At 36.9% G+C, this 24,921-nt stretch overlaps 1 protein-coding gene across 1 annotated transcript in view; it reads right to left on the reverse strand.

The window, feature by feature from the left end:
* The window catches only part of ITGA8 (integrin subunit alpha 8), a 205,931-nt gene that overhangs the window by 36,157 nt on the left and 144,853 nt on the right, over positions 1-24,921 (reverse strand). Inside the window, exons 24-26 of the mRNA XM_074192923.1 lie at positions 21,397-21,502; positions 19,149-19,307; positions 1,784-1,912 (exon numbers count right to left, since the gene is read on the reverse strand). Of these exons, the coding sequence (XP_074049024.1) occupies positions 1,784-1,912; positions 19,149-19,307; positions 21,397-21,502 (394 nt within the window). The remainder of the gene's footprint in view (positions 1-1,783; positions 1,913-19,148; positions 19,308-21,396; positions 21,503-24,921) is intronic.

The raw sequence follows: 24,921 nt of genomic DNA on the forward strand, positions 1-24,921 counted from the left end.
TTGACTAGAAAGGAAATTTTTTCTTTGGCACCTCCTGCTTATTTTCAGTTTTTCAGGACACTGATCTTTGTTGGTTCTCTTTTTTAAAATCTCTCTAATTAGTCCTTCTCAGTCTTTGTTGCTGAATTCTCTCTATATCCCCAACTGTAGGAGATACCCATGAACTTCTCCTGTAACATCTCTTTTAGGGATTTCACTAGCTCCCATGGTTTAATTGATCATTTCTCTGCAGATGAACTCCAAATTTCTCTCTCCCATTGGAATCACTCTCCTGAGGTTCAGTTCCACACTGTCTAGAACATCTCATGTTCAAAGCATGTTAAAACAAGATCATTATCCTTTCTTCCAAACTTGTTCTTTCTCCTAACTTCCCTATTTTTATCATGGAACCCATGGTCTTTTGGGGACCTATATTTGCCATCTTAGAGTAAGCCATGGTTCTGCACTTTCCTTTCACTGTTTATCCAATTAGTTTCCAAATCTTGGGACTGTACTTCTATGGCACTTCTTGCATTTGTCACCCTTCTTTTCACTTGCATGATCCCACCCTAACTCATTCCCTTAACATCTCATAGCGAGATTATTCCAATAACCCCTTAATATCTCCTAATATAAGATAAATGTCTCCATGTTTCCCCTTTCTAATTCAACTTCCAGAAATTGCCAAAATGATTTTCCAAAAGTATAATTCTAATCATGTTATCACTCTAATTAAGAAACTTAAGTGATTGATCCCCTCTTGTCTTTACAACAAAATATAATCACCCCATATTCACATTTATAGCCCAAGACCGCCTGGATTCCCAGGCATATTTCGTATTACTCTCACTCATATATTTACTTCATGGAGGCCAAGCAAACTGGCCCATTTATGTTTATGGTTTCTAATATTCCATGTCCCATTTTTGTGTCTTCAAACAGGCTGGTCCTCATTTCTGGAATAGATTTCTTCCTCAGCTTTTCCATTTTGGGATCTGTCCCCATCAAGACTCTGTTTGTCTGTCTACAAGAAGCTTTCTTCCTTCTCCTCCTTTTATAAGATGGTTGTTTAATATGCTATATATTATAAAATATGTTATATAATACTAAACATATTTGTTAATACATTAAAATATTTAACATGCCATTTCTCTCAATAGAATGTAAGCTTCTTGAGGGTAGATATTGTTTTTCTTCCTCCTGTTCTCTTTCTTCTTTTTACTTTTTCCCTCCTTTGTTCTTTACATCCTTCTTCTTTCCTTCCTTTCTTCCTTCCTTTCTCTCTCTTTTCTTTCCTTCTTTCTTTCTTTCTTTCTTTCTTCCTTCCTTCCTTCCTTCCTTCCTTCCTTCCTTCCTTCCTTCCTTCCTTTCTTTCTTTCTTTCTTTCTTTCTTTCTTTCTTTCTTTCTTTCTTTCTTTCTTTCTTTCATCTCCTTCTCTCTTTCTTTCATTTGTCCATGTCTAATGTGGTTTGTGGTATCTTTATACATGTTTACTGAATTGTTGTCTTATAAAGATGAGACCTCTAGATCATCAGAATGACTACTTTGTATCTTCATTCTTATCAAGTGAAGGTGGCCACTTCCTTTTCCTTACATAACTTCTCAGACAGGATTTCTCTGAAAGAGGCAGTCTCACACTGAGAAGATCCTTCTATTTTCTCATCCTGCTCTTTTAACATGTTAAGCCCATCCATGTACTGGGAGAAACTATAAAGAAAAATAGCCATGAAGTTAAAACCATCTGTATTTAAGAATTCTGTCCAAACCATGAAAATAGCCCTAAGTAGATCACAGGGAACTCACCAGTATTTTTGCAGGACTTTGTCTGTGAATCTCTCCTACTGGGATGTGTCTCTTTCTGACAAGATGAGGAATGCTTGTATTTCTCAGAAAGGCGCTGAGGGCAGGGGTGTCCTCCTGGGAGGCGGCAGGCTGCAAAAAAGATAGAGGGGAAACAGCACTGAGACTGTGTACAGTTAGATGAAGGTTTGCTCCCTCTGCCTTTGCCTTGGTCTGTATGCTGACTTCATTTTTCTTTTTGCAACTGAATAAGACTCCTAGGAGAATTCCCTCTCCAAATCAATCTTCACGTCACTGCCAAATTAATATTCTTTATGCAGAGATCTGAACATGTTGGTCCTTCATTTAAAACTTCAGTGGCTCCCTATTACCTACAGAGTACAGACTTCTTGCTCTGTCATTCAAGGTCCTGTATAAGCTGGTATCACAGTATTTATTTTCTGGTTTTATCCATACTTCTTATCTTCAAATGAGTTAACATATATAAAGTTAAACATATATAAAATATACATAAATAAATATATACACATTTATAAATATATAATATAAATATATAAATATATATTGTCTAGATCTCTGCATACAGTAGGCACTTAATAAGGAAGGAAGGAGGGAGGGAGGAAGGAAGGAAGGAAGGAAGGAAGGAAGGAAGGAAGGAAGGAAGGAAGGAAGGAGGGAGGGAAGCATTCTATCAATGCTTAAGATGCTGGTGATGATGATATATTATTCTTATGGGCAGTAGATGGTGCAGTGGAGTCAGGAAGGCCCAAGTTCAAATATTGTCTCATTTACTTTTTTAGCTATGTAACTGGGTAGGTCACTTAATCCTATTTGCTTCAGTTTCACCGTCTGTAAAATAAGCTAGAGAAGGAAATGGCAAACTACAAAGAGTCAGATACAATTAAAATGACTCAACAACATTGATCTAATAATATCATGGGCTCCAGTAGAACTGAGCTATTTCCTATTGATTGCCCTTCAACTTCACATACTTTCTTGATTCTGACTTCATTTAACTCAGTTTCTATGCTTAATGTGGTTTCCTTTCCTGTTGTATCTTACCAATTTCTCAGGTTCTGGATCCAATGTTACCATCTCCACTTATCCAAATTGAAAACGATCTTTCCTTTCCAAACTCTCTAGAACCCCCGGAGGATGGCACTTTAGTCTGTTTGTCTCAACTCTGTTTTTATTTTACTTATTTATCTAAATGCTGGGCACTATCTACTGGATTACAAACTCCATGAGGGGGAGTACTCAGTCATTTAACTGGTATTTATTAATATGCTAAGCACTATACCAAGGCCTGGGGACCTAAAGAAAGGCACAAAAACAATCCCTGCTCCCAAGTCTACTTTGTTTAGTGCTCTGCATACAGTAGGCACTTAGTAAATGTTTGCTGATTCCAACTGAGTTCTTTTCCACTAGCTGCAACATGATGATAATATATAAGCTTGGTGAATACCAGACCAGGGTCTGATCTCAAGTTCCCATATGCCCTAGCACTTAGCACCAGTTTTCTGTGTACTGCACATGCTGAGCTAATATCTACAAATTACCGAGTAAATGAATTAATAAACTATATGGGTAAAGAAGGAATTTTTCCATTATCCCATGAAAATAAGTGCCCATCCACTGGGAGATCTTCATTTTGACAAAGTGCCCCTTGGGGTAAATACTTTAAACCAAAGTAATTGCCCCCAGAAGCTCTGAAGTAAAAGATGAGTGGAATATTTGGGGCTAGAATCATCCCTCTTTGCTACTCTCCCCTCCCCTACTCCCTTATTGTAGATTAGAAAACTTCTCTTCAAAGTGTGATGAAAACCATTTGGTATCAGAGGGGCTGCTCCATGTCATGAAATGGCAAGTAGTTACATTAGAAGTGGTGACACTCATTTGGCATATGGTTGGAGTAGATAGTGATTGAGGTTCCTTTTGGCTCTGGGATTCTGGGATTCTGAACTGCCTTCTGCTCTGGCTGGAGAAAATACAAACTGCTCAGAAACCACTGGTTGGGGGCAGGGACCTCTCTGCCTGTTGTACAGAAGAGTTGCATTCCTTTGATAAAAAGATCCCCCAAAGAAGGAGCCAAGTTCAGCAGTATCAACAAAAATAAGGCAACCCTCCTGGGTGGGATTTGTTTTCACCACTAAATCTGTGTTCGAAATTTGTGATTTTACTTTGTTTTTATACAAAAGATATTTGATTTCTGAACAGTTATCTTTCACTACACCCCATTCACATTAACTAGCTATTATTCTATAATCTGTAATAACAAAATTAGCATCTAGGAACTTGGGGTGTGTGTGTGTGTGTGTGTGTGTGTGTGTGTTTGTTCTACATCTCTCTCTCTGTCTCTATTTTTGTCTGTGTCTGACTCTGTGTCTGTCTCTGTTTCTCTCTCAGTCTCTCTCTTAGTCTCTGTCTCTGTCTCTGTCTCTGTCTCTGTCTCTGTCTCTGTCTCTGTCTCTCTCTCTCTCTCTCTCACTCTTTTGGATCAGGGAAAAGTAGTCCCATGCGATTCTCTGAGGAATGATAGAAATAGAATACTGGGTCTGGTGTCAGGAAGGTCCGAGTTCAAATTCAACCTCAAACATTTACTAACTGTGCACATTTGGACAAAACGTATGTCTCCCTCAGTTTCCTCAGCTATAAAATTGGAATAATGATACCATCTCCTTCCTAGTATGTTTGTAAGAATTCAACGAGACCACATATACTAAGTGCTTTGTGCAAACTTTAACGTACTGTACAAATGCTAGCTATAATTATCACAAGAAATTACTTCTAATTAAGTAATGTTAGTTCAGAAAAATTTGTTAAAGAAATTTATTTATTGTTTGCAGGTTACTTCCTCGATCAGAATTTCTTAATCAGAAATACCTTATGTGTCATGGATCTTTTTGGCAAAGCCCATTGTCCCTTCTTAGAATAATGTTTTTTAAATGCATAGAGTTACAAAGGAAACCAATTAGGTTGAAATGTGGCTATCAAATTTAAAAAGAAGATGAATGGGGGAGGTTAGGTGGCACAGTGGATAAAACACCGGCCCTGGAGTCAGGAGTACCTGGGTTCAAATCTGGTCTCAGACACTTAATAATGACCTAGCTGTGTGGCCTTGGGCAAGCCACTTAACCCCATTTGCCTTGAAAAAACCTAAAAAAAAAAAAGATGAATTCATGGATCCCAGCTTACAAACCCTTATTCCTAAGATCAATTCCTGGATCTCCCCCTGTCAAATAAAACAATGTACCTACTATTTCCAGTCTGAAATCATTAACTTAAACAAAGTGGATCTCACAGCATAGCTTTCCTCAATAAAGAAATAGTTTAGTTTAGTCAGTAGGAGAGGAGCCAGTAATGAGAAATAGAATCAAATCCATCCAAATAGAAATGAAAATTGTTTTTCCTCTACTGTTGGAAATAATTAGTGATTGATAAATACATTTCTTTTTCTATGTGACCCTCTAAATCTAAATAAAAGAAGCAAGGCAAAAAGATCACTGCTACAGTGAATGCATTTTTTTAAGGTTTTTTTTTTGCACAAGGAAATGGGATTAAGTGACTTGCCCAAGGTCACACAGCAAGGTAATTATAAAGTGTCCAAGGTCAGATTTGTACTCAGATCCTCCTGATTCCAGGACTGGTGCTCTATTCACTATTCACCTAGCTACCCCAATATATCTTTTTTTTTAAACTTGTCTATAGTTGTAATAAAAACACAAAGTTTATGAGACCTGGATTAGTAACAGATTAATAATAGAAGGAGAATGAGATTTCTAATCAGAATTCTATTAGAAAACATTAAAATATTGAATAATTAGGAAAAACAATTAGAGGCAGGAATATGGAAGTTTCTTTGCATGACTTATTAAGAAAGTGATAAAGGACATAATGGGAACAGGATCATTAAATCTGTGGCAAGCAATAATTGTCATCAAAGAATCACAAATAGAAAACATTTAAATTGACATATCAGTTTCCCAACAAAGCCATTTGAAGGACTGAGAAAAGTAAAGAAAAATAATAAAAAGTAACTTGGAAAGGCAACAACTTTAGAAAGGCTCCAGAGGACCGAAGATGAAGGATGCTGATTAGAGACTCAAGGTGCAGAATGAGATATAAATGTCTGGACATGGCAAATCTGAATTTATTTTGCTCACCAATGGCTATTTGTCATAAGCCCTGTGAATTGCGTGTGTGTGTGTGTGTGTGTGTGTGTGTGTGTGTGTGTGTGTGTGCAGTACTTCTGTACAGGGTTATAAAAATAGAAGAAAGAAAAGAGGTCATTAGAGCATTTTTTTAAGTGTCCAAAGAATGAGAAGGAAGTTCAGAAGGAATTACAGACAAGCAGGACAATTTTGAAAGAAACATGTTGAATTTATTATACATTTTTAAAGAAAGATGTTCATAATAGAGATTCATAGTTTCACATGTAATCCCCTTTTTATGTTCTACTTTAAATGCATAAATGCTTCCTTTTTGGTGTTCATTAAGTTCAAAGTAAAAAATAAAAGATCATGCAAAAGGGACATGAGCATTGTTGGGACATTACATTGTAGAAGCAAAAAGCTGCCTTGTAGGCACTTTTAAAATAAGATATTTCCCATTTAGGAAATCATTTAGGATTCTTTGGAAGATATTAACAACACCACCAACAAAACCCTATTCAATATTATTACATATAGTTATTATCAGAATATATATATGTGTATATACATAAATGGTGAAGTTCTTTAGATGTTCCTGTTTTCAGATAGCATTGTGTATGGATTTCCTGGGAAGAGATATACAATCACTCAAAAGAGTTTGATGGGTCTATCCACACAGGAAATACCAAGTAGATGAAGAATGTCTTTTGCCCAGATTCTTAAAAGAATTTTAATAGTTTTTTTTATTCTAAACTTAAATGCAAAATTATAAAAGAAGACAAGGCTGTAACAAATATTAAAATAAACCACAAATCCATATGAGTAAAACATGAAACAGAATGAACCTAAGTGAAATTAGGCATCTCAATGAGAAAATATTTAGATGTCCACTCTTTCACTTCTTTTCTGTTTTTAAAAGTAAATCTATTGTTTGGGGGAGATATTTGTCTCAGATTGCAGTTACATTCTCTTCACTTGAATTGAAGGGGGAAGGGAAACTCATAATCAGAGAAGAAATAGTATTTACAAGCATGAGTCAAATTAGTACAAATTTGCTGACTCAAGATTTTTCTCTTGAATAACTTTTGAAAGCTAATTGTGAGAAATTAAGAAATACAGATAGGTAAGGTTGTTAGGGTTGCATCTACCAAGGAATCATGTATCATTTTAACACCCAGGAGAGACTTTTTTGGAGGAGATTTTTTTAAAGTTGTATTTTGTTTTACAAAGTCCAAGGCTACTTGTCTAAAAATTTGGTTAGAGTAATCAATAAACAAGAATAATGGGGTTATGTGTTCTGCTATGTACTTGTCACCTTTTCATATTTTCAACAATGGTACATTTAATGTACCGTTTTCATAATGATTTTATAGAGAAAGTAGGCATTTGTATGGGTAGTAATTTATTTACAACATTCCATCTCCTGCCACTGTGTGTTCATTAAATCCTTCCTAATCTTAAAGTTGCTGAATCCCAGAATGCTTGTCTTCAAGGGTCAACTCGGGTTTCTTGTTCTTCCTAAAGTTTTCCCAGACTTGTCCCCTATACTCCTCCTTCAAGTTGTTACTGCTTTTCCAAATTATTATTATCATAATATATATGATAAGAATAATTTTTCAAATTTCAAATTCAAATTACTTTGAATTATACTTATATACTTGTTGGAGCACCTCACTTCCATCTTCCTGTAATATAATGTGAGATCCTGGAGGGCAAAAATTGCTTAATTTAGCAACAGGAATAATGGGGTCGTGCACATTTCTTAATACATATTTGTCGAATTGAGCTTAACTCCTTAGTCATCTATGAAGATAATAAATCACTCAAGAAATGTCAATAATTTCATTTATTCATATCTTTTAATTTTCTATTCTTATTTTCATTCATAAATAATCTTGAGATGATTGGACTTAGTTGAGTTTCATGATAAACTTTCTTCAGGTTCATTTTCACTTCTGTTTTTCACAATTAAATTAAACATGCCATTTATAATTGCTCAGCATCCTCTATAGTGCTTGGCAAATTTTGACACCAATATATTTTACTTTGGCATTGAGAGTAAGTGCTTGGAAGCTGAGGTGTTCTTTTGGTCTCTTTATTGTGTTTTTTAAAAATGATTAAACTTCAATGTTGATAATCACAATCAATGCCATTATTTTTTTAAATTAATTTTCATTTTTCTAAGTAAAGTGCTTGTTTAATAGATCTGAATTATCTCTATATATTAATTGCACAGAAAGTCTTCTTATTCTTATCCTTTCTTCTTATTGGATCTTGATTCTGACCTTGACTCTAAGCATTTGATAGTCTAATTATATTTAGACAAGAGACTGAAAAGATGCCAGAGTTGGTATCCTTTGATTTCTTCTTATGATGTGCTCAATTTCTTTTCTGGTAAAAGTTTGTTTTGGGGGCAGCGAGGTGGCGCAGTGGATAGAGTACTGGCCTTGGAGTCAGTAGTACTTGAGTTCAAATTCAGCCTCAGACACTTAATAATTACCTAGCTGTGTGGCCTTGGGCAAAACACTTAACTCCATTGCCTTGCAAAAACTAAAAAAAAAAAAAAAAAAAAAAAAAAAAAAAAGTTTGTTTTGGTGAGTGTCCTATGCAAAACTATCTAGTTTCTTCTTCCAGGAAGATTTCATAATATAGGGTTTTAGGGTCTTTTCTTTCTTAAGCCAAATGATATTTTCAGATCCAGAAGGTAGTAACCTTCCTTTATGCCTGTGAAGAGTTATGGTTTTCATGCTGATTATTATATGTATAATGAATTTAATAATAATGATTTAGTTTCTAGAGATTCTTTCCACAGACTGGAAAAAGATGAAAACAAAATAGCAGAAGTCATCTGTCAATCATGACCTGCATTTGCCTGTGTTAAGTGAAGTGTATCAGTATAAACTACATGGTATCCAAGTCTCGTTCTGTTCTGTACTATACAACAATAAGGTATCCCCAAGCTTATACAATCAATTTAACTATTCCCATAGGACTTCTGCTTGGATGATCGCAAGTGATTGTAAACAACAAAATGTGTTGTATTGGCCTGAATGGTGGGGAAGATCACTCAAGCCCCCAAAATGCATCTATATATTCTCTGCTTGAACTTCAGCAAAATGGAGTTCCAAGGATTTTCAAATTGGTTCCTTGAAAAGAAAATAATTAAGAAACTGCTACCTGGTTACTGGCCCTTTGACTCTACCTGTGTGACCCAATAGAAACTCTCCGTAAAATATTGAATTAACAATGCCCATTTTTTTTATATTAAAGCAATCAAGTATCAGGCCAGTCTGATGGCTTATTGTATAGAATCATCTTCATGAATTTTAATCTGCTTACTAGCTCTAATGATCCTGGGCATGTCAATCGATCTGGCTTGCCTTAGTAATGGCAAAGTGTACCAGCATCTTTGCCAAGTAAATCCAAAACAGGGTCATGAAAAGTAGGAAAGGACTGAGACAACTGAATTTAATGAATCAAGTATCAAAATATAAGATGACTTGGTTTGGAAGATTTCATCAAGTATGTCATAGAAGCTTTTGCTTCCTCAAATGCTTGTAACAGATGTTACTATATAAACAGCAATTTCTTCATGATGCTGTGTTTGTTTATCATTATTCTATTTTTTGTTGGTTTGTTTTGCTTTGGGGTTCAGGAAAAAGATGATTCTGCCTCATTACTTTGGGTCTCAGTTTACCCAGCTGTAAGGAACTGTACTGGGTGAACCTCTGAGGTCGCCCTCCAGCTCTAGGTCAATTGCCACTGATGCTATGAGCTCATTTCTTTATTCATTTTTTCTAAGGGGAATCTGTAAACTATTCTTCCTTTCAATTGTCAATTTTTTTATAGCTTCTGGTTCCAAGAACACATATACATAACACATATACATACTCAATATTCAATACAGATGTGGTTATATTAGTCCAGTAATATGTTATAGATGGTCTCTTCCACTGCGAAGCCACCATTTCTCCAAGAATAGAAGTGGGGCTGCCGTTGAATGAGGACAAATTTGTGCCCTATAATCCATTTTACTGCCATTTTCAAGGCAAAGAATTCATCTCCTAGAGGGCAACCTTCTGGAGGAAAGCCTCTTTATGCAGCTAAGCTATCCCTTGAACAGTAGATGTAGGCTATGACTAATATTGTACTTGAAGCTTTTCTGGATTGGTGGAAGCAACTAGAAAGGTCTCTCTTCTGATATAGTCTTAAAGAACCCAAGATCAACTCCAAGTCACAATGAGGCTTCCTTCAGAGGAGGTTTTTGGTGATCACTAGTATCATTAAACATGCCTTATTGCAAAGTTCTTTCAAGATGGTAAGGGTTTCTAGATTCTCTTAAAAATGCTACTGCACTGATTGTATGAAGACCTAAACATGAGAGGATTCCTAGATGAGATACAATCATTCTAATGAGATCAGCCTGGCAATCCTCACAGGTTCAACCAGATATATGAAAATTCCATATTGTCCAGATTGTGAGATGATACTGTGTGGGCAGCCTGGACTTGTCTATCAATAGTCACATCTTGGATAGGCTCTGCTGATGAGCAATGAGGTGAACCAAGAATTGAATAGGTGGAGAACAGACTAGATCACTAGATTTGGAAAAGTGCACAGAACTTTCAACAATTTCAAGTTACTTCTTATTATAAACACTCATCTTTTAAAATATCAAAAGAATCTTAGTGATTCCATATGACTATAAATCATGGAATCCAATGATCTCACAAGAATCAAAGTTGCCAGTGAGCAAAAGGGTAATGGAAAGATGTATCATGGATGTTAGTAAGCTTCAGCATGTTATAAGCAATGATACCAAAAAAAAAATGCAACAAGAATAGTCATTGACCAGGTATAACTACATAAGGATATGAGGTGGTAATGGGGTCAATTGGGCATAACCAATGGAAAGGCCAGATGCTACCCTGGTATCCATGAAGTATTATAAAATCTGAGGAAGAACATGCTTGATAATATCCTATATATATTAGAGGATTTACTGGAAGAGATAGTTATAAATCAGACAATATGAGAAGCTACAGATGGGATAGGTTCTTCCTGATTCACCTAGCTTTTTTCCTCTTCAAATTACTTAGTAATTGTCAGTGTACAGGCCTTCAGTGGGATGGTAAGTTCCTGAAGAGCAGGAATTTTCTTACTTTTCACTTCCAGTGCTTAATGGTATCTTACATATAATAACTTCTTTTAAAATGTCAGAATTGAACCAATCTGGGGGCAACTAGGTGGCATAGCGGATACAGCACTGACCCTGGAGTCAAAAGGACCTAAGTTCGGGGCAGCTAGGTGGTACAATAGATAGAGCACTGGCCCTGGAGTCAGGAATACCTGACAATACAAATCTGGCCTCAGACACTTAATAATGACCTAGCTGTGTGGCCTTGGGCAAGCCACTTAACCCCATCGCCTTGCAAAAACTAAAAACAAAAATAGAAAAAAAAAAAGGACCTAAGTTCAAATCAAGACTCAGACCCTTAATAATTTCTTAGCTGTGTGAGACCTTGGGCAAGTCACTTAATCCCATTGCCTTGCAAAAAGCAAAACAAAATAAAACAAAAAGAAGTGAATCGATTTGACTGCCACAGTTAATGAGGGTGGCAAAGTATGAACATCCATGAGATCACAAATGGAATAAAGTACTGAAATATATTTTCAAGAAAAATCATGCTTCTCAAAATGCAATATGTGTCCTTGTGCCTCCCCCTTCCATAGTTGTACTATGTAGTTATTTACAAAGCAGTATAGAATAATGAAAAAAGGAGCTAGACCTGGAGGTAAGAAGACTAGGGTTCAAAACTGAACTTCAGACCTTTACTGCTACTGGACAACTCACTTAACTGTTCTATGCTTCAATTTTCTCATATCAAAAATGAGAGGGGTGGATTCCATTTCTTCTAAAGTCTGTTCCAGCTTTAAATTTGCAATCTTATGTTTAATTAACCCTCTTTGGGGATTGGTCTTGCTTAAGAGGCTCTTCTCTCATGAATCCATCATAGGCCAAGTTCTTTATTCCCTTGTTTTCTTTATCTTAGTGGAGTCACTTACAGAGAATTTTAACTCAGGATGTGTTTCTGGGGGAATGTTTGGGACAGGAATTTGATTTTGTGATCACAACATGGGTTAAATTATGGTTCACCATTTGTCTTCTTCTCTTGTTTACAGAATGTCACTTTCCATATTCTTTTCTTTTCCTGAATCTCAATCTGGGCTATTTTTAATTTCCCTCTTTCCCAAACTCTTTCCTTATTATTCTTTTTGTTCTTTCTGTTCCTCAATAGGGTTATATTTCTTGAAACATTTCTTGAAATTTTTAACACATTTGAATGACTTGAAAATTAAGACTAAGGACACTTCGACTACAAAAATACAGTAGTTGGAGAGGATTTATTTTAAAAACTAAATTTAGTTATTTTGAGATATAATTGACTCAATTTTAAAATTTTATGCCAAGAAAGCTCTGGAACTAATTACATTTAATAAATTGGCCTTAATGTTGTAGACAATGGAACGCTTACAAAAGTCTAAGGCAGTAGACTATGAAGACCACACCTCATCAAATCCATTATCCTTGGCCTCAACTACATTTGTAAGGAAATTTGCTCACTATGCCAGGTTTAGAAGACAAAAGTCAAACAATCAAATCAGGAACCTGATAAAAGGAAGGGAAGAAAATTTGAAATAGAATATTTTGAGGGAGTCAAACCATAAAAATGAGTAGGATAACCTGAGGCAGAATTCTCATCCCCTGTGTTCCTACTGCTGCTGCTGCCTGTCATCATCTAGCCATTTATTTTCTCTGTCTCATTGTCCAGAGATAGAGGGTTGAAATGCAATCATAAAACAGGCTGAACAAATTTCCATGATTCCTAGTAACTAAAAGGGCTTTCACTTCCAACTTACAAAGAATAATCATAATTCTAGCCATTGGGCAAAAGTTCCATGGCTTTTTTTGGGGGGGGGATATTTACTCTATGTATCTTTGTTTATCTTGCTCCTTCTTTGGGCATTGGACATACTGATACTAGCGATGCTTTTTGTTTTACCCTTTGTCTCACTGATCAACAATTAAGATTCTTGGGTGGAAGATATATGCCCTGCCCTCAAGTAGCTTACAGTCTATTGGGGGAAATCATGTATATATTTAGGTAAAATAAAATGAATACAAAATGGTTTCTGTGAGAAGGGTCCTTGGTAGTAGATATATGCCTGACAGAAGCAATTGAAATACTTCTTCTTATACTTCAGTGAAAATGGGGTTGGTTAGTACCTTGGCTTAACTAGTACAAAGTCTATAGTAAGCATTTCAGCATCTAGACCTTTGTCCTGATCTGACTTGACTCTGTTGCTTGGATAAATACAACAGTAACAGTTAGAACATAGCTTTCAACTTGTAAATGTTTGTTTCTAAGTCAGTTATTAGAAGCTCAGAGAGGAGTTTTTCTTAGAAATAATAATATAAATCATGGCCATTATGAATGCTTTCCAAGTGTACTCACATAAACCTATTTAATCCATAATGGAGTTAAAATGTCATACATTTGCAACAGAAAAATCATAGACAAACAGTTCTCACTTAATATTGATAATTAAGTAAAACAGAAAACAATAGTGTTGGGTAAGGATTTGTAAATATAATTTTGTTTGTAAAATGTATTTCAGGGGGCGGCTAGGTGGCGTAGAGGATAAAGCACTGGCCTTGGAGTCAGGAGTACCTGGGTTCAAATCCGGTTTCAGACACTTAATAATTACCTAGCTGTGTAGCCTTGGGAAAGCCATTTAACCCCATTTGTCTTGCAAAAAGCTAAAAAAAATGTATTTCAAATGTGAAACCTGAGGAAAGCAAGATAAATTAGAGAAAAGCAAGGTGCTTGTAAGAATTAAGAGAAATATGAATACTTTTCAAAGACTTCAAAGGGTTGATTTCTTTGAAATATTATCCTTGAATGAATCCTGTTAGGAAAGTATATGTGTTCTGCTTTTCCTTTAATGTTAACTTCTCTTTGAGAAGAAAGGGGAGAGAAAAGAAAGGGAGAGGGAAGAAGATGAGAGAGACACAAAGAAAGAGAAGGAAAAGAGGGAAAGAGTAAGGGAAAGGAGGAGGGAGAGAGAAATGGGAAAGAGAGAGAAGCAGAAAGGAGGCAGATTGGGGGAGAGGGGAAAGAGAAAGATAAAAAGGGATAGAGAAAGAAAGAGTGAAAGACAGATGAAGAAGGGGAGAGAGAAAAGGAAAGATGGAGAGGGGAGAAAGAGAGGGAGGGAAGGAAGGAAGGAAGGAGTGAGGTGGAGAGAGATACAGTGACAAAGAGAGAGAGAGAGAGAGAGAGAGAGAGAGAGAGAGAGAGAGAAAGAGAAAGAGAGAGAGGAGAAGGAAGAAGAAGCAGAAGCAGAAGAAGGAGAAGAAGAAGAAGAAGAAACAGAAGAAGGAGAAGAAACAAGGAGAAGGAGAAGAAACAAGGAGAAGGAGAATAAGAAGAAGAAGGAGAAGAAGGAGAAGAAGGAGAAGGAGAAGGAGAAGAAACAGAAGGAGGAGAAGAAGAAGAATGAGAAGAAGAAGGAGGAAGAGGAGGAGAAGAATGAGAAGGAGAAGAAACAGAAGGAGAAGAAGAAGCAGAAGAAGGAGAAGGAGAAGAAGAAGGAGGAGAAGAAGAAGGAGGAGGAGGAGGAGAAGAAACAGAAGGAAGAGAAGAAGAAGAAGAAAGAGAAGAAGAAGAAAGAGAAGAAGAAGCAGAAGTAGAAAAAGAAGAAGCAGAAGTAGAAGAAGCAGAAGGAGAAGAAGGACAAGGAGAAGAAACAGAAGGAGAAGAAGGACAAGGAGAAGAAACAGAAGAAGGAGAAGAAGAAGAAGCAGAAACAGAAGGAGAAGGAGAAGCAGCAGCAGCATAAGAAGAAGAAGCAGAAGCAGAAGCAAAAGAAGAAGAAGAAGAAGAAGAAGAAGAAGAAGAAGAGGAAGAAGAAGGAGGAGGAGAAGTAGAAGTAGAAGAAGAAGAAGCAGAAGGAGAAGGAGGAGGAGGAGGAGGAGAAGAAGAAGAAGAAAAAGAAGAAGAAGAAGAAGAAGCAGAAGAAGGAGAAGAAGGAGAAGGAGAAGAAACAGAAGGAGAAGCAGCAGCAGCAGAAGAAGAAGAAGCAGAAGGAGAAGAAACAGAAGGAGAAGCAGCAGCAGCAGAAGAAGAAGAAGAAGAAGAAGGGAGAAAGTCAAAGAGCAAAAGAGAGATAGAGAGAGAAGGAGGAAGGGGGAGTCAGGCAAAGAGAGACAAAAAGATAGAGAGACAGAGACAAAGACAGAGAGTCTTCCTGAAGGAAAGGGCAAAATTGGAAGAGAGATGGGATAAGAAAGGGGTGAGTGAGGAAGATTTCCATGATGCATTTGTGAACAGAGAAATCTGAGGTATTCACTGGGCTGTGAAGAATGAAAAATAGCAAATGCTTCTGGAGAGCCTGTGTATCACCATCTCTCACCAGGTAAATAAATGATGAGTGGCAGAGATGTGGGGCCAGATGGTTCTCTGTGCCAAACACCAGGTGGTGCTGCCAGCTGGGGACATCTTTATTCCATAGATGGTAGAACAGGAAATAACTACAAAGAGTATAAGTGTGCGTGTGTGTGTGTGCGTGTGTGTGTGTGTGTGTGCATGTGAGCACTGAGAAAAGGACATACCAACATTGTCTAATATTCATATTTACAGATGTTCACATTTCAAATGTTTGCAACTAGAAGAGGGGCGAGATACAACATCCTGAAGAGGATTTAATTGTAATCATATGTCTAAAAATGACTCACTTTGTGTTATATTTATCTAGGTCAAAGGATGGTTGGGCAATTTAGGATTCTTTCTCTTTTTTATAGAATTCAATAAAATGCAAAAATTCTTTAAAAAAATATTGTGGGAGAAAAAAACCCACCACTGTATCTTGAATCAGAAAATCCAAATTCAAATACATCTCTACTATCTAATACTTGAATGAGGTTGAATGATCCTTTCTCTTCTTTGGATCTCAGTATCCCCAGATGAACAATGAGGAGACTAGGCTAGCTGATCTCTGGGCTCCTTTCAGATCTAATTCTCTGACTCGAGAATTGCTTTGATTAGCAGTGGTTATACTACAGAGGATGAAAAAGGCCTTTGTGATTTGCATGAGACTGTAGAGAACAAAACAAATCTTTCCATAAGGCATCCATACAAGGAATTTCCTATCCCTGTCACAATGGACTTGGAGCTTCATGCAGCTGCCTTAAAAGCACGACAAATTCATTCAGATGAACTGAAATATTAAAGAAAGAAGGTGATATTTTTATTCATGTGCCTCATGTTTTTATTTCACACATCACAAAATCTCAGTGATGCAAGGAACCTAGCTTAATCCATATCTGTTAAAAGTGCTCCTCCCACAACAATGCCCAATAAGAGGTAGACTAACCTTTCTATGGAGAGCTGACCTTCCAACACGAACAACCTGCCCCCTCCCAGAGAATGCTGTCCAATTAAGTATAGTTTTAACCGCTGAATGGTTCTTCCTTGAACCAAGTCTAAATTTTCTTTCAAAGGAAACCTGTTGTTTTTCATTATTCACTGATATACTATTACAATATATTAATTTCATTATTCCAAAAGACTTAGTATATACTTTGAAGCCATGAAAGCTTAAGTCTTAGTGGAGTTTTAAGCTTTCCTAGCCGGACATACTATAGAGAACAATCACTAGAATCACAGTTATCTGGGAAGGGCCTCAGAGGTCATCTCTTCCAATATCCTCATTTCACAGATTAGGAAGCAAAAGTCAACTGTCAGATCTTTGTCAAGATCCTCTGAACTCAAAGCCAACAACACCCTTCTCATTCAACTAGAAGTTCAAATATAGTTGTGCTGATAACCCTTTTGGGCTGAAATTCGGTTCTGTGATTCTGTGAAATGATCTCACCTTCTCTCGTCTCCTATTTACTCATCACAATTTAGGCTATACTAGAATCACTGGCATAGGTTTATCTCCCTCCCAATAGACTAAAATTTCCTTTAGTGTAGGAACTGTTTGATTTTCCACCCTTATTCCAAGGGATTTAATGAGTATTTGTTGAAAAAAGAATTAGAATGTTACTTCCATATCAAATCATATTGAGACTATTCCGGGGTGTAATGTCCAATGGGAGGTTCGTTTGGTGGTGATTGTAGCCTTCTAGAATCTAAAGAAAAGGTCAGGATTAGTACTAAAGAGGCTGAAGGTCGACTTATGATGCTAAATGAAATAAACAGACTTGGTAATAAGCTGGTTAACTTCAGGCCCTGTCCCAACAATAATAAAGCATCATTAAACAGCAATGAAGTGCAAATGTCAAGGCCAATGGGGGTGCATGTTAAACAAGGAAATGGTACATACGAGATCATCAGCCTTAAGCCAAACATGAAACTAAGTATGAGTGAGGAACCTTCTTCTTCAGCTTCATGGACTCATTAGACCAGAACTGAAATGAGGCATCTTTAAGAGGTCAGTTACTTAGGATAGAGTGACATGTTGGCATTGGATGGGGAGCTGTTTTATAATAAGTCATTGTCCTAGAAGATGATAAAGAGCTTGGAAGGGGGTCAAGGAAGATGAAATGGAGATTTTATTTTTTTCCTATTTCTAGGGGAGAAGCACTTTTGATAATTAAGTGGACTACAAATGTTCCTCTTTATTGTTCCTCCAGAGAGAGCCATAGCCCCACTAGCCCTTAAACACTGAACCCCTCTTCTTGCCTTAATGCTTTCTGCTCTTTTTAAAATAGAAACCAAGCCAGGCTGAGATGGAAAAATAAAAACCTCTTTTATAAGGAGTAATGACATGGTGCCATCCATTGAGAAGGGGGCAAACCTGGATGCCAGACTGTGAACTAGTATTTCATAAACTCTTCCTGATGTTCCCTCTCAAACAGAGACCCTGTGTCCCCTAGTTACTAGGGGAATATCCACCCGCCCCGGAAGTTCATTCATTTTTTTAAAAAAAGAAATATCCATAATTAATAAAATTCTTTTTCAGATAAGTATGGCCTTCTTAAGTAGTTGCACTGAATTTTTCCCTTCCCCCTTGAGAAGCCAGGTCAAGTTCTGAAGTTTGCAAAATCAAGTTGGCGATAGAGAAAACCATCAGTTTCAACCATAACAACAAAAATGTGCATTTCTATAGTTCTTTAAAACTCCCAGAGAGCCTTTCATCCAACAGTTCTGTGAGATCCGGTCTCACCCTTAGGATTATCCCTAAAGAAACTGAGGCTCATAGTCCTAAACGCGGTTAATTAGGCAAACCCAGGTATTTTTGTGTCTGGATCTGGTGCTCCTTTCATTACAAACACTCCCTCTTGTGGCTTCTCCATAATGCTGTCAATTGGGGTGGAGACCTGGAAACACTAATCCTTTGGCTTATAAAACATCGAGTCAGCCTTCTAGGGATTACCTCATGTCACCAGTAGCACTTGGAGCTGGTGGTACGAACCCATCATTCTCCCCTCCAAGCAGCAAACTAATCACTTTGTCAAAGGCATTTCACAACTACTGTTCCAGACAACAGTTTTGGAGATGTCTTACTTTGACTTGTATGTGTGTTAGACAATTCAGTGTTATATAGAACCAGATAAAAGAGAAATATTTTAATAGTCTAGAAAAGATATCAGGAGAATTAAAGAATTATAGAATCTTAAGTTGTGGAAGGGATGAGATGGCCAACCCCTATCCAAAGCATGAGGAAAGCTAGAAAATCCTGCTTGCTTTGGCTCAATGTTATTAAAGAACTGAGTCATTTTGTTGTAACAATAATGAATTTGTTATCATTGAAGCTTCTTTACATCACTTAGCTTTTTACATAATGAAAGATAATGCGGTGGCCATTGGGTTGAAAGTTCATCCAAAAAGCTAGATCTCAAGCAGTCTATGACTTTAAGAAGTACTCAGGGGTTGACTTTTTTGGGTGAGAAGCTTCTGACTTCCCACAAATTCTTACAATTTTTTTTGGCTCTCATCACACCATCATAGCCTTGTCTCTCAGATCAGTTCTTTAATAGTAATAGTTGTTCATTGGTTTTGAAGAACATCATGACATCTGGAAAGTGATATTATGGCTTATACATAATATTGATTAAAGTGATAAGCTCTTTAACCATTATACCACACCATCTTGCCAGAATTTACTCTTTTATAATGAAATCACCATTAGGAGGAATAGCTTCCTACCTTTATTCCCAGTGAGTTGATGGCAGGATTTGTTTGACACTGCAATGGCCCAAGTGTCTGAATATGGAAAATATATAGAAGAGACTCCTTTTTTGCAGAATGTGGCCATCCCACAGTCAGAAGTGTTTCACTGATAGTACTGGGTCCAATGTTGTGCAGCTGCCAAAGAAATGCTTAAAGTGATTATCATGATTTAATGTATATATCATTCTTTTAAAATCAGCTGGAATATGACTACAGAAAAAAATCACGTAAACAGTTTAGATGAGGCCAAGTACCATAGACAGTGTGACCTGATGGCTGCTATAAGAACTTGTTTAAATCAGCAAAACTCCATGCATGGATTTTCTCAACACTGTCCACAAGAGCTTAGCCATGTCCTAAAATTATGGTGTTTACCTTGATTGTTTTTATTACTTTAATTTTAGAGATAGGCTTGGGACATTAACCGTATCATTTTTAAGCTCACTTGTTGCTTTTCCTAGTTTGAGCTGTCTACTCTTTCCTGACTACTGACTTGTGAATTGCAACCATATGTGACATACTCTCTTTCACCCCCTGGAAGAATGGTCATCTATCAAATACTGAAGATAGTCTGGCCTCATACAGTTCACTTAAAGGGCTTGTTCCAAAGCTGGGATCCCTTTGTTTTAATCAGTAAATCTCTAAGAAAATATCCATCTCATAAAGAGATGTATACTTTGAATATAAGAAATCTTTCCATTCAGTGACTGCAAAAGAGCTCACAAAAAATGTTTGCTCCACTTGAACTCATTGGCTTTTTTTTAAATCATTGAACATTAACTTTCATATTTTTTTATTTTCCATAATTTTAAACAACACTGATCAATTCCAAAATCTATTTCTTCTTTTAGCTTATTAGGTAAACATTTTTATTCACAAGACCAAAATTTCATGAGATCCACAGATACGATGTCTTAAAAAATATCCTGAGTAATTAAATGAGCATTAAACATCTGATGATCTTGATGGGGTTAGAACAATGAAATTCTCATTATTCCCTGTCCAGTCAGGTTGCTTGGAAGATGGATTCTTGTGATGGTTTCAGTAAGGCATAGGGCAGACTCTAATTCAGGTACTCCCCAGGGCTGAAAACAGTGTAGAAATATTTGCATAATTTAATCTTACAATCCTTTTCTCCTTGGGTACCTTGGTCCAAATAGTTTCTTATCAGGAGAAGAGCTTTAGGTGATCCTTGACTCATGACTGGACAGAGCCATTTGATTTTAATCATGAAGTTTGGCACATGCAGAACAATTCCCTCTGGCAGTGGACAGAGTTGGATTTCTTCTTTCGCAATAGAGTAAATAGACAATCCATTTTAAAAGACTTTATTGTTAAATCTGGTCAATGTTACCTTCAAGTGCTCTCTTAAGGTAGAAGATGAGGGCTTCATTTGGAGTACTGGAAAAGATAAGTGGCTATAAACTCTAGGGGGAAAAGGACAGGAGAAATCATTTGTGAAAGCACTCACAGAACCTTAGTTTTTAGTAGTGGGGCATTCACAAATGGTGACCATGTTGGACTTTCACTCTCTAAGCATCTTTCCAATTAGAAAATCTGACCTCTCATAGATGCACAATTTCAATCCAAAAATAAATAGCCTGCAAAAATTTTGAGGCCACATGTCTGCTCATAACCATATAGGTCTTCTTCAGAGTGGGGTCTTCAATAGATGTGGAAAAAATGCCTCAGTGCCAGAGAAGATGAGCCAGAGTTCAATGAGCTTATTATATTTCCCAGATCCAATACAAAACAAGGGAAGGACTATTAAAAAAATCTGTCTACCATGTCAAAGCCTTTACTACAGGTGTACAGTTCAGTCTGATCTATGGCTATTTTTAGCTCTAGGACTTGAAACCACAGTAGGAACTTGTTCAGTTATTTTTCACTCAGGTCAGACTCTTCATGATCCCATTTTTGGCATTTTCTAGGCAAAAATACTAGAGCAGTTGGGCATTTCCTTCTCCAGCTCATTTTACAGATGAGGAATGGAGGCAGACAGGGTGAAGTACTTACCCAGAGCTACAGAGTCTACACAGTCATCCTGGTTCCAAGGTCAGCCCTCAACAAGCAATAGAATATAGACTATTTTGAAAGCACTCATTCACAAAGGTCAGAATTTGGAATGAAGCCATTTTTTAGACTTCCATCAGAGATGGGTTTTTGTTTTTAAAGAAGAGAATTTAAGACAACATTACTCTGTGCAGAATAATGTTTAATGTACCTCATAAATATGTTGCACTAATGGTCCAACTTCTTCTTCTTTGAGGGGAGGCTCTTCAGGTTCCCAATTATGAATTGGCAGAACAATCTGTGGTGGATGGGATACTCTGTAATGTAAGCATGGCAAATGATTGAAGCATCATCATCCTGATTCATCCAATCATCCATCCACTCATTCATCCATCCAACATTTATTGAGCTCTTAACAAATAGAGGGCACTGGGTTAAGCTATGAGCCACACAAAAATTGATTAGATCTAGAATTCCTTCAAGGAAATTACATTTTGATAGTATTATCAAGGAATATATAACTATTAATATAATCCATTAGATTGTGAATTCCTAAAGGGCAGAGACCAAGCTTTTGCCTTTCTTAGCATCCCTAGCACTTAGCACCATAGTTGCTAAGAACATAGTAGATACTTGATAAAGTCTTATTGATTGACTAGAATATTAAGTATCAACCTGTGTAATTACCTGCATTGAAATGGAAGTAGATAAAAGAATTTAGATAAGCCCCATCCCTGTCCTCAGGGTGCCTATTGCCCAATAGGAGGATAGCACATATACACAAATGGTCATAATATACAATAACATACAGCAAGAATATAGAATATGGAGGTCTGCCCAATTCATTCTTCCTGCTCATACATATGAATAAGAGAGATGTAAACAAAGTGTTAGGGTAGCTAGATGACACAGGGCATAGAGCACCAGGCCTGAATTCAGGAAGACTTCTGAGTTGAATTCCTGCCTCAAACACTTACTAGCTGTATGAGCCTGGGCAAGTCATTGAACCTTGATTACCTCAGTTCCTCTTCTGTAAAGAGGGCTGAAGAAGGAAATGGCAAGTCACTCTAGTCTCTTTGCCAAGAAAATCTCAAATATGATCAAAGAGACTAGGCAGAACTGAAAAACAGCAGCAATAGCAAAGTGTTAAATAGAATCAAAGAAAGGAAAAGTCTTTGCTAAATGGAGGGATTTGGGAAGGCTTCTTGGAGGGATTAGTTAGCATTCGAAAAGATAGGTAGGAAGCTTACTGTTGGAGACCAGAGGGAAGATATTCTGTTAGAGATCAGTGAGAGTAAAATGAGGAACACAAAGGAAATTAAAGAGATGGTGACCAATCCAGTTTTGCTGGAAGAAAGAGAGGAACAACTGAACAAATAGGTGCCACTAATTTGTAGAAAGCCCTGAACAATAGAATAAGGAATTTGAATGGCATAGGCAACAATAGTCACTGAAAGATTTTGAGTGTGGAAGACCACAAGTAACTCTATGTAGAAGGGAGATTAATTAGTTTGATAGCTGGGGGAAAGTGAGAGAAAATGGAGGATGGGAAGACTTGAGAAGAGATCATAGTCCAGGTGGGTGGAAACAGGCTGCATCTGAGTCCACTTCAGAAGCCTTTACCAGGTCTGTTAGAGTTTGCATTCTGCTGGGGTCACCCTCAAGAAATCAAGGTCATTTTTTTCATTAACATGTAAGACTAGAGAAGAGTGTCACTAGCAGAATGTCTAGCTAATTAAAAAATGGAGAACAATCCCCAGATAATTTGAAAGGTGCATATGTCCCAAGGTGAAGACAGAAAATGGTAGGAAAAGACCAGAGAAGTAGCCCCTTCTTAGCTTTCCATTCCTAAATATTCAGAGGTTCTTTCTGTTATATCTTACTTTAGGTCATAATGAATGGACCCAGAGCCAGAATGAGGAATATTCCAAAAGTGCTTTGTAAACTGGGAGAATGAGACAGGAATCAGTGTTACCTAATAAGATAAGCTGAGCGGTGATTTCATACAGTAGTAGTTTTATGTATCATATAATTACCTACAACATGGAGCATGGGCAGGGAGTTAGCAGGAATGAAATATAGTTCTATTTCTTCATCTCATCAACTGCTTTTCACTGGTTAGATGTTGGAAGTATTGATCACTCAGGGCAAGGGAAGAATGATTATTTTTGTCAGGCAAATTGGGGCCTCAACAGAAGATATTATTAATAAACGGGTGCTTTTTCTTCCAGGTAGGAGAAGAAGAATACATAGACCTTCAGCTAGAAGCATTATCAATGGAAATGATCTCTTGGCTGTCAATCATTGACTTCATAAGGGGAGCTAGTAATCAACTCAGGACCAAAAAGTTCAATAGTATTCTCTCTCTTCTGGATAATCCATGTCCAAAGAAGGAATAAAAGTATTTTAAACTGAATTCTGACCTCAAGCAAATCACTTAACAGAAGTAGCAGGATGTGGTTGATAGAGCCTGGGGCTTGGAGTCAGAAAGACTTAGAATCCTGTCTATGATACTTCCTAGTTGTGTAACACTGGGCAAGCCATTTAACCATTCTATACTAAAAGACCAATAATGTTCCTTCTAATTCTAAATCTATAATGCTATGCTCTCTGTATGCCTCTGTTTCCTTTTCTGAAAAATTATAATGACAATAGCAAGTTTTCTGAGTTTTATCAAGGAATATATATGTGTGCATTAGGGTAATCCATTAGATTGTGAACTCCTCAGGGGCAGGGACCAATCTTTGGCCTTTTTTAGCATCCCTAGCACTTAGCACCATAGTTGCTAAGCACATGGTAAGTACTTAATAAAGGCTCATTGATTGACTAATATTGGTGGGAAAAATCTCAGATTCTTTTAGTTGAAAGCAAGTAAGCAAAGTTTTTTTTTGAGGTGTGGGGTAATACAATTTTCCTTTCCACAGATATGTTGCTAAATTAAAAGAAATTTTCATAACAGGGCAATGTGCAAATGCTAAATGGTAACTATTCCAGGGTAGAGCTTTCAATTTGCCAATAATAGATTTTTCATTTCAGGTGCTAAATGTTGAGTCAGAGGATATGAGTTTAGATGTTGGCTCTCCTACTTTCCACCTGCATGAGCTCAGGCAAGTTACCTTACTATTCTTTATTTGAGATTCCTTATCTATAAAATGAAGGGGTTGAATTAGATGACTTCTGACATTGCTTGCTATCCTAAATTTATGCAATTATCAACAAAAAGAACATTAAGAAATGTTTGAAAACATTGAGATTTTATGTCTAAGAACTTTATAAAAGATCTTTGAATTTTGGAACAAGGACCTTAGAAATAATTTACTTTAGCTCCCTCATTTGATGGAGACCTTGAGGTCCAAAAAAAGTTATTCTTGTGGCTGGTTCTTTTAGGGATAGACAAAGCCCTTGAGATCATGGACTACTATTGTACCAGGGATTTTAATAGTCTTACCACTAGCACCTATGTAATGTGACTAGTTTTGCAGCAAAAAAGTTTAGGTCAGGTGCTAATGCCAGTATTTATTGTAGTATCTCTGGCAAACTTGCTCTGGAAGAAATAAATCTGGACCTATTTGGGGGTTCACTATAAATGTCTAATGCCATCTAACCTTAAATAGGTTTTCACTGTTAAATAGCAATCTCTTAGCTCTATAAATGTCTCACTGATCCTCTGTATCACATTCCACAGAATAGTTATTCTAAACTTGCCTTTCTCTACTTAAGTTCTAGTTCTATCCCA

Source organism: Macrotis lagotis, chromosome 7, assembly GCF_037893015.1.
Source record: "Macrotis lagotis isolate mMagLag1 chromosome 7, bilby.v1.9.chrom.fasta, whole genome shotgun sequence".
NCBI lineage: Eukaryota > Metazoa > Chordata > Mammalia > Peramelemorphia > Peramelidae > Macrotis > Macrotis lagotis.